Consider the following 10,371-nt stretch of genomic DNA (forward strand, 5'->3'; position numbering starts at 1 on the left):
GGGGAGGGGGGGGGGGGGGGGGGGGGGGGAAGGGAAGTTAAGTACTTCAGAACAAGACATTCTGAGCAGGAAGAGCCAAAGAGCTAGCAATACTAAATACTGAGTAATACTGAGGCTGGGTCAGAAATCACCAGGTGACAGGGCTCCAAACACAGCTTTAACCATTAGACTTGAGTCATGCTTTATTGTCTCTGGCCCAATGGCTCTTAAGTGTTTTACTTGGCAGGATCAGTTTCAAAAGACTATGAGTATCCCCATCAAAAGAAAGTTCTAGCCTGTCTGGCTCACACTTGGCAGAGCACTTTAACACCTCATTATACCTATGCACATGTACATATGTATATGCACACATGTGCAACCCCCCATAGCAACACTCTCTGGCAGACTTCTAGAAAGGTGTGGCATCTTATCTATCTGAATCTAGCCCTTGATGTCTAAACTCTTCTTCAAAAGCAGCAGGGGCATATTGTGATGTTTTAGGTGGCTCCTCATTCTATGCTACCTTTTGTGGATTCCATCCTAAGGTGGCTTACTTTCACTTTGCATTACCTAGGGTGGCCTAAACTGGGGTTTACTAAGCAATAAAATGCCTGCAATGTAGCTGTTGTAAAATCTAAGGCCGATTGGGTTCTTAAGTGTACTGTGAGGGGGCTTGGACAGAAAAATGCAGTTTGCATTCCCTAGAAAGCCAAAGTTTAAACTAGGCATTGAGCTGCTCAGACTGGGCAATCCTGTACATACCCAGTTTTGGACTTGGCACCTAAAGCTGGCATCAGGCATAAAATGGGGAGCTTAAATTCTTTACCCTTAGCTCCAGGAGACAGATCAGGGCTGTTAATCTCCCATCTTCCCACTATCGTATCCCACAAAGGAACAGAAACACCACATGCTCATGCTTACAGTTTCCAGTTTGCCAGCTTAGATGTCTCACCACGCAGGCCTGGCTTTTCTGGATTTCATTCTTCTGTGCTTCAGTTTTTCCCCCAAGTAATATAAAAGTGATATAGCTATGGTGGTCCAGAAATTATGTGAGAGGCAAGGTTGTAGAAGTATTCTTCCAGGCAAAGTCTGCAGAAGACTTCTATTTCTTCCTATATTAGAATTTTGTCAGATTTTTTTTCCTCTGGACAGAAGTTTAGGCCTTTAGAGAATAAGACCTTTAGATACTTCAGAATGGGCTAGGGGGTGTTCCAAGTTGATGTTGATCTTGCATTTGAAAGCTTGTCTAACTATCCCAACTATACAGTTGGTCCAATAAAAGATATCACTTTAAATCCTTGCCTCTCACTCAGTTTTTCCCAGCATTATACAAGAGAGCTTGGATGCCTAAGGGATTGGATTCCACCAAGCAGCAAAGTGCCTAAAAGTTAGATGTTGCAAAGTCTAAGCGTATATAGAGCAAGCCATCACCTAGACTAGAACTTGTTTAGCTTGTACTTTAATGTGTGTTAAGCAAATTCAGTTAAAACCTAACCATAATCTCATTTTAAAGTATACATTATTGCCCTTATTTACACTAGGTTGAAAGTGACTACATTCCGAGACCAAACTTCTACATTTTAGCTTAGCCCACTGGCCAGATTTGGCCTGTGTAGCCCTACAAATCAGCTTGTGGAGCTCAGACCAACCGTGTGCGCTACATCCAGTGTGGAGAGTTGGGCTGGTGCATAGGTTGAACCTGGCTCAGCACATGCTGCATGCAGTGCCTGTGTCAGACTGGCCCCAAGTGCTGGCTCCTGGAGCTAGCTCGCAGGGCTGTTCTGGGGCCCAATCCAGACCAGCCCCAGAGCACGCAGCCAGTTCAGCACAGACACCTGCACCCTAGACACTCTTGTGTTACATATGGTATCAAGTCCAGCCCATGCACCAGATGCAGCGTAGGCCCCAGAGTGGGGTCAGTGCTGTGTGCAGGGCTAGACGAGTTTGATATCCCTGTCATGAACTGGAAGCTACTTAGTCAATTGGTTTTGTAAGTAACAAGTCAACAAGGAGCCACAGCCCTGAAGAACAGAGGAAGTGGAAATCATTAGCCCCTGCTCATCCCTCCCCAACACCCACCCCCAAGCAGTTAGAATTTAGCTGCTAGTCTGTTAACTTTCAGATAGCCTAAGGGCTCTGGAGTCAGTACTACTGACTTTTTCCTTTTAGTCACTGTCCCTAACTGAAACATCATTTTACAAAAACCAGAATACTGATAACCTAGCTGGTGGGGTGAGCACACTATGGAATGTTTCACAGCATAGAAGTTCCATCTCTATTTAAAAGTAACGAACAGAATAATCTCCATTATGTTAAGTGGCTTTGTAGTATTAGTGGCTCCTGAGTAAAACATGAAATTTAAGTAAATTATTCAAATTTGGTTGAGATTAGTCAAATCAGTCTGAATTCCCTATCATTGCATGATTTTAGCAAATAACTGTGCATTTCATATTAATTCTACTGCACAATACTGCCATTTCTTGAAATTAAATAGAACATGCATTTACTATTAGGAATTGTTTAAGCATGGGACCATTTCCAGCTTCATGGAATGACATGTAGTATGAAGCGCACGTCCATGTTCTCATCTGCACATTTACTTCATACATTGAATTTTCTGGAAATAATTTCTAGATACTCCCTGTGAGAAATAAATTTGGACATTTGCTTAATTTCCATTTAGCATGTAGCTCTATGTGAGAGAATGTTGTGGCTTGCATACATAAGTCTTTTAAAATGCATTTTCCTGCAACAAAGCAGTATTTTATCTTGGTCTGTGTATGAGAAATACATGGTTTTCATTTAGCACATCAGAAGCCAAATATATATAAAATCCAATTTTGCATGCAATACTTGACCAGAACAAATCTAGGGAAGTCTGTGTACACTACCAGTTACAGATATTTGCTTGAAACCAGCATTGAACAAATAAGCAAATTGAAAACAAGAAGTTCATACCAGCATGGATGTTTGAATAAACTTCAAATTTGATATTCCTTTGTTTGAATAGTAACATTTAATGCCATAGTTTCTGTTCAAACTATATTACTTCCTTAAAATATTAATTTTGCATGCCACTTGTTACAATGCATGTCTTGTACAAAACTGTCTCTCTTATTTTAAGTACTTAATAATAGTCATCCTTAAACCCAAGCTTTCCAAACACTAATTAGAAGTCACTATTTACACAGATTTACAATTTAATTTCTAAATAGGAAAAAAGTCTTACAACTGTGTAAATACAGTAGTTGATCTCATTTTGCATTGGTCAAATGGCTTGCTATCTTTAAGTTTAATTAAATTGTTAGGGTATTAGTTACAGACAGCAGTTTCTCACATTGCATTAAAAAATAAAGTCACTTCACCCTTAATGAAAGAACCTGAAAGAGTTATTTTATTTTGAAATGCGTTTTTTCTTTCTGGGGGGTTTCCTTATCTTACTTGGATTTGGAACAAGCTTTTTAACTTTGAGGGTTTGTAAAGTTACAGATGGTGCATCTGGTGTATAACTTTCAGTATGCTTCCGCTTTTGGCTTAGGGAGAACTCCTCCACTGAAGTGTCCATAAGCTCAGAAGCTTGTATTTCCAGAGAACCACTATTTGCATCTGGCACAGACTGCTCATTTCCATGGTGAATCCATGGTACATCCAAGGTAGGAATCCTGGCAATTATAGCTTCTACTACTTCAGTAAAGCTGTCAGAGTTCCTTTTGAAGCCCAGTGCTAGAACAGAGCTTAAACCAAGAACAGGTGCTATGCTTTCACTAAGACGTGGGACCTGGCCAGCTGGAACTGCTCGACTTGCACTCAGCTGAATAAGGTGCGAAGTGATCAGAGCAGGTTTTGCAGATTTACAGACCAGCACTAAAAGAAGTTCATTTTTTTCCAAAGCTCTTGTGACTTCATTAACTCCAATAGCAAGCTGCTTCCTGATATTTAAGTCAGTCCACCCTTGCTGAGTGCCTTCCTGTTCTTTCTCCTTTAGAAGTTCACTAGCACTAGTATCACAGGGTTTTTTCGCTTGTTTTATTGCATTAGAACTTTTTTTCCTGCTTGCAACTTCAATCTTTTTAAGTCCAGTGTGTTTAATCCTTTCTTCCAAGGTCTGTAGTATAAAGTGTACATCTTCTCCCTCTAGAGTACGCCATGTGATAACATATGGGTTATTTAAAGAAGTTTTCACAGAAATTTTCTTTGTTTTACGGACTGATCCACCCCCTGCCTTCACTATAGGCATCTTGATACTGCTTTGTGCTTTAGCAGTTCAGCTGTGGATGAAAGAAGAGAGAACTTATTAGCAAATGGTCCACAAGAAGGGCCCCCTTTGAGCATGCAACAGGCCCTTATTTCTTACTTGCTTAGCTTAAAACAAAATTAAACTCAAGAGGCACATGTATGTAACATTGGCCTTCACAAAATACTTGGCTATGCAGTGTCTCTCTTATTCATTTTCAACAGGTTGACATTTGCACCCAAGTGACTCACCTGAAAGTGAACAAAAACAACTGGAAACACTACAGACAGGGCTGTCCCTGGAGTGGGGGAGGGGGGCGCAAATCAGGGCGACTGCTCCAGGCCCTGTGAACAGGGCCATACAGGCCCCGCTTCATGCCACCAGCTACACACTTCGGCCACTCAACTCCCACTCTCCCAATAACCCCCCTTGTCCCCCAGAGCCCACGCACCCTAGGCACAGCTCTGACTACTCTCTTAATCTGTAACAGTCATAAAACTAAATTAGAATGTGTAGAAAATGCTTAATTTTTACCCTTATATTATGACAGCAAGGGTATACCAACAGAAAACAAAGGTGTAATTGTAGCATGGGTAGGCATACCCACACTAGTAAACTGACACACACAACAACAACGAAGAGGTGTGTAACCTGCTCTGAAGTCTGGTATAAAGTCTGCTGGAGACCCAAACTGAATACCTGCTCAGAAGTTAGTGACTATGTCCAAGTTACCCTGTTATTCCTTGCTATCCAATTCAAATCATAACAACTTCATCTGAAAGTAAATATACTCCTACAGGTCAAGAGGGTTGGACCATGGTCTTCTATAAGAATCCACTATTACTGAAGCATAAGTCTCCTTCCATGGAGAAGGCCAGATACAGATCTTAAATCACACTTCAAAGGACCAAGTATCATCAGTTTATGCATGCTCTCTCAAAATTATCATTTCATGAGTCATTACAGTCCTGCATTCACTGACAAAAAGGTTGGTTTTTCACATAGGTTTGGAGTGTTGTAGCCACAACAGTACAAGAATATATGAACAGCAAAAAAAAAAAAAAAACCCTTGCTTCTCCCTGGTTGTTCATTCAAGGTAACTTAACTCAACTGGAAATCCCATCTGACAGTTATACCTGCACACTCCTGATCCCTGGAGCTGCACATCTTCTAGCCTCACCTCCTATTTAATGCCACAACACAATCTGCTCACACAACTGGAAAGTGCCCTCTCTAAATTAAGGCTTTATTTACATCACAGGCACTGTGTCCAAGATCCAGCCCGCAAGCCTGATCCAACCTGCGGATCTTGGACCAAACCCCTGGCACCACACAGAGCATGTGCTGGCCCTGGCCCCACCTGCTGCATGAAACACAGCCAAGTCATCAGGACGTTGCAATATAGACAAAGCCTATGCCACTTCTACACGGACACATGAGAATGGGGGTAAACGTTTCAACAGAGAAACCACAATTATCTTTTTTCCTAGTCTACATGGGATTGACACTTCCCTAGGAAATCAATTTTCACCAGTTGCTTACAATATAAATTAAAAAATGGTTAACAGTAGCCGTGTATATTGTTCAAAACATCTACCCGTTTACATATTTTTCAAAGATTTTTGCAATGTGGGATTATTATTGCAATGATGAGTGGCCAGAGAATAGTGGCTGCACCACCCCAAAAACAGGAGGGGCCAAAGGGGAGAAAGTCTCTCCTGCTGAAGGGGCTATGCGCATATACCTGGGGTAGTCAGGAGGAAATGACAACCAGCGATGGAGCAGGGTAAAAATGGGAAGGTACCATTTTGAAGGCTGTAAATGAGACAACCCACTGATGTGCTGGGCAGAGACGGGGAAGAAAGCAATAGTGGAGGGACACACAAAAAGCAGATGGTCACCAACGGGCTCTGCCTTTAACGACCTGCTGCTTTATGCGCCTCTGCGGCTTCCTCCCCGCTCCTGTCCCGCACCCAGCCGGGTCTCTCGCTCCCGGCCTGCAAGACGGCACCTTCACGTCCCCCCGCCCCTCGCTCTCGTTCCCCTCCCGGTTCCAATCCAGGTGCTGCTCCCGCTGAGGCCGGGACCCGCCTCGCGTAAGTGATGGGGCAGCGCCAGGCGGCCCAAACCCAGGCCCTCCTTACTCTGTACCGGGCGCTGCAGAAGGCTCCTCCTGCCGCGCTCCGGGCCTGGCGCCACGCCAGGAGGGAAGGAACGACGGCCACTCCGCACCATGCGCTGCTGCCTCTTCCTGACTCGAGGCCCTTGCGCTGTAACCCCGGAACCGGAAACCCATACGTCCACGCGCATCTTCCTGCCGCAGTGCTACGTCCCCAAGGTTACGTCACTTCCTCACCGTTCCGAATCTTCACGTGCATGTCCGTCCTATCCCGATGGAGGGGAGGGCGTGCTGGCTGTGGGCTTTTGCGCGTGAGTCCTGCAAGTCCCGGCTCGGCCGGGGGTGGCGCTGCAGGCTCCTCTCATCCCGACGCCGGGGATGGCGCCCTGTGGGGCCGGGACGGGCCGCTCAGCTCCCAGCGTCGGGGGCGCAGCGCGGCCCTCTGCTCGTCTCACACTTGCCCTGCGCCCGGTGTGGGTTACTCCTTAGGCTGAAGCTGGGCTGAGGTCGGCCGTGCGGCCCTGCCTGCCAAGCACCTCCGCGTGTTTTGCCATGCCTGAGCGGGACCGGGGTCTTCTGTGGGCCTGGCTCGGGGCGGGGTGGGCAGTGCCTCGGGCGTCAGGATTTATTTCAGCAAAAGGCTCCATCTGTGTTTTCTGTCCCAGCAGTTTCCCTTGTATGCACTAATATTTCTCTCATTTGTCTCTTATTTTGAGTTTGGGTTGGCAGGGGGTTGGATGAAATAGCCAAGCATTCTGGATATTTTGATGCAACAGGCTGCTCATGCTCTTCAGGCTAATTTCCAGTCTGCTGTTGCACGTTTCTGCTCCTTCAGGAGCTTCTCAGAAATGCTGGTTGATCTGGTTAGGTGGTGGCCCCACCCCTCAACTCCTGGGTTTTTCCTCTGGCTCCTTTGCTGCACTGCATATGCTGCTATTCCTTCTCTCCAGTAGCCTAGGAGCCTGCTGGTCTGAGCTTATCCAGGTGGGTCACAGCCTCACCCCCCACAACTGCTAAGTGTTGCCTTTGGTTCCATGAGTGAGGAGTAAGCATGTGAACCTATACTTGAGAGCTAGGGGGGAAGGATATCTGCAACACTCCAGAGAAGTAACTCAGAAAAGTTTATCAGTTTCAATTTATAAAGTGCTTTGCAAAACAAGAATCAAGAAACAGATCAATGCACCACACTTCCAACATCATTGTTTATTAAAAACCAGAGACGTTGCTGATAATAGTGCCATTGCTGCTAAAACAGCTTATGGCACTATGGTACCATGCTGTGGTACCATGTTATCACAGCTACTTGTTGCTTGACTATGGGATGAATCTGACTGAAAGTATTTCTAATTCCAACTTGAATAAAAAAATCACTGCAGAAGAACAAAGTTTGGACATTTTATGGGAAGTGTTTGGATACCTTATTCAATCAAATTGCCTTTGGGTAATTTTGAAGACAGGTCATTTTTTTACAGGTATGACCCTTCAAATGAAGGCAAAATTAAATATTACCTATTGGTTGTGTGGTATTTTTCACTGTTCAACAGTGTTAGTTTCCTTGATTAAACAGCTGATGCTCATAAGCAACTGGATTTATACAGTTCTGAATGAAATGGAAACATTGGAAAATGAGAAATTTAGCATCCTTTTGAAATACTAGTGACTAATTTTCAATGGGAAGAAAAGCCACACATCAATATGGGACTTTATCACTAACCAAGAATGAGCTGGCAAGTGACAAGGGCCTCTCTTTTTCCTGAATCTGCTTGTACTTTGCACAAAGCTACATGAATGTTTCTCACATGGCAGTCAAAATGTTTGAAGTCATGCAACTAGCCAACAGGTATGTATGGAATGGTGAAAAATCTGAGCGCCAATCTGTAGAAGAAGCTTTGAGACTACATCTTTGGTTTCATAGTGAACCAGAGCTTAAAGAAGTTGCCTACACTCTTCAGACTGCATTTAAATTAAATGAACTGAATGCGTGAAGAATAGCATCTATTACTTGGGCCATGCCTGTACCACCTGAAGACTGCTTCGGAAGGTGGTGCAATGCAGCCTGTTATTCCCATTTCCACACTGCCCTTGTCATGGATGTTACAAAGCTCACTCACACACAAAGGTGGTAATATTACATCCATTCTGGGTTACAGTGCAGAAAGCAAAGGGGTGGTTTTCTTTCCTGCAGTGTTCCTTTGCACACAAGCAATGGGATCAGCTGGCCGGTTTCACAGGCAGATCACAGGGCTGGCTACCATGGCTGAGTGCAACAGCCCCACACATCCTCTGATTTGGAGATTGCACCAAACTGCTGATTAGATTGCTTAATAACGCATCAATTAATGGCTTTCTCAGGCTTAATCAGGGGATTAAGCCCACAGAAGCCATTAATCAACATGTTATTAAGCAATCTAAGCACTTAAATTCTAAAATGAATTATCATAAAGCTATGCACACCTTAAATTGTAACCAGTGCCATCTAAGCACTTAATTAACCTCTAAACTGAAGTATGTTATATAAATAAAGCTATACACAACATAAATTTCAACTAATACAACCATATACACTTTATCAAAGGACATTTTAAAAAGGAGTTTCCTGAAACTGATGGTAACCTTGAGACAGGCAATTCATGCTAGCTATTAAATGCGAGCATGCTGCATCCAACCACAGTTGCTGCAGACATTTTCTGTCTGTGGGGTGAACACTTGTCGATACATTGAGACAGCAAGTTAAGCATCCACTGAGTTCGTTGGAATGGTGAGGAAGCAACTTGTCAGGATGTACAGATGTGGAAACTGGTAACAGAGTCCCCGAACACAAGCATCTGGCACTCTGACAAATTTCATGTAAGCAACACTCATTGTCATGCTCTTTCCCCCATCCCAGGATTGCTTTCAGTAGCTGAGGATCACAACTCAGAAAAGGCACCTGGTTGGGGTTCAAAATGTGAACAGCACTAAGGAAGGGGGCAGCCGGTTGTCTGAACTGCAGTTGTACCACAGGGGCAGATGGGTCATTCTTGTACTGCTGGTTCAGCTTCACAATTGTTGTCTGGAACAGGTCTCCTCTCCAGCGGTTTTCATGAGGGCAGTTTGGCATTTCTTGCAATACCATGTTTTCAGTCCAGCTTATCAAATCCAGCAGCTTGTGTGTGTGGTGGATCACAGCCAGCTGGCCTTCAGAAAAGGCAGGAGGTCCGTGAACCTGGTGGCATTGTCAGCCACAAACATCATTTGATCCTGACTGTCACCTTGCCCTAAGTTATCATGAAGTTTAAGCATACACTCTTTGCTGGGTATGATTTTCAGCTCCTCTTCCACAAACTGTTGGTAGTGCTAGATATGTTTGGCATGGTAATGGACCATGTTGAACCACGAATCCCATCTTGTGAGCACAGGCTCTGGTGGCAGCGGCACAGTGTCATGTGAGCCCCCAGTTTGACTGGCAACAGACTCTGGACAGTGCTGGAAGTCTTTCTTGAAAGAGGGCACCAGGCTAGCCACATCAGGGAACTGCATGCACCGTATATCACTTACTGAGGACAGAATGTGTACATTGCAGGTGACATGAACAGCATTGGGCAACATTTCTTGGAGCACATCGGAGACAGCTTTGCACATGTACATGGCAGTGTCAGACAAGAATGCTGAAATCTTGTTAAAGTCTATGTCATAGCTGACTATTACCATCACAATGGCTTGAGAGACAGTAGAAAAATGGACAGATGTGAGGTGGACCAGCTCAGTTTGAAACAGGCAGGTCCCGGTCTGTCCAGCTCTCCAGTACAAATAAATTAAGCAGCAACTAGTTATCTTGAGGGTTGTGTGCTTCATCATCCACAATGGATAAGGAGTCATAGGCTGCCAAGGCAGCCTTTTTTAACTGTACATGCAAAGCACTCAATGCAGGCAGATAGTCTTTTTGAAGCTTGTTGGCATGTGGAAAGCTGCCAGCATCTGGCACATTTTGATTCAGGTAGTCCCTTAAGTTTGAGTGATCAAGTTTCTCTAGCAGGATGTTCGCCATTGCAAAAACCTC

General features: G+C 44.4%; 1 protein-coding gene across 2 annotated transcripts; it reads right to left on the bottom strand.

Moving 5' to 3' along the window:
* Positions 1 to 2,570: 2,570 nt before the first annotated feature.
* On the bottom strand, positions 2,571 to 6,553 carry RPP38 (ribonuclease P/MRP subunit p38). Of its 2 annotated transcripts, none has more exons than XM_019508359.1 (2): positions 6,365 to 6,553; positions 2,571 to 4,247 (listed from the first exon to the last, which is right to left on the bottom strand). In XM_019508359.1, exon 2 carries the CDS (start codon positions 4,214 to 4,216, stop codon positions 3,374 to 3,376), a length of 843 nt encoding a protein of 280 aa, XP_019363904.1. In that variant the 5' UTR covers positions 4,217 to 4,247; positions 6,365 to 6,553; the 3' UTR covers positions 2,571 to 3,373. The 2 variants fall into 2 exon arrangements, with proteins under 2 accessions (XP_019363904.1, XP_019363903.1); XM_019508358.1 differs by having other exon boundaries at positions 6,358 to 6,553.
* Between the last annotated feature and the right edge of the window lie 3,818 nt (positions 6,554 to 10,371).

The sequence above is a fragment of the Gavialis gangeticus genome, unplaced genomic scaffold, assembly GCF_001723915.1.
Source record: "Gavialis gangeticus isolate Ggan-Ray unplaced genomic scaffold, GavGan_comp1, whole genome shotgun sequence".
Classification (NCBI taxonomy): domain Eukaryota; kingdom Metazoa; phylum Chordata; order Crocodylia; family Gavialidae; genus Gavialis; species Gavialis gangeticus.

Excerpts from the sequence above, each read along its gene's own strand:
- RPP38 (XM_019508359.1), bottom strand. The coding sequence starts at position 4,216 with ATGCCTATAGTGAAGGCAGGGGGTGGATCAGTCCGTAAAACAAAGAAA.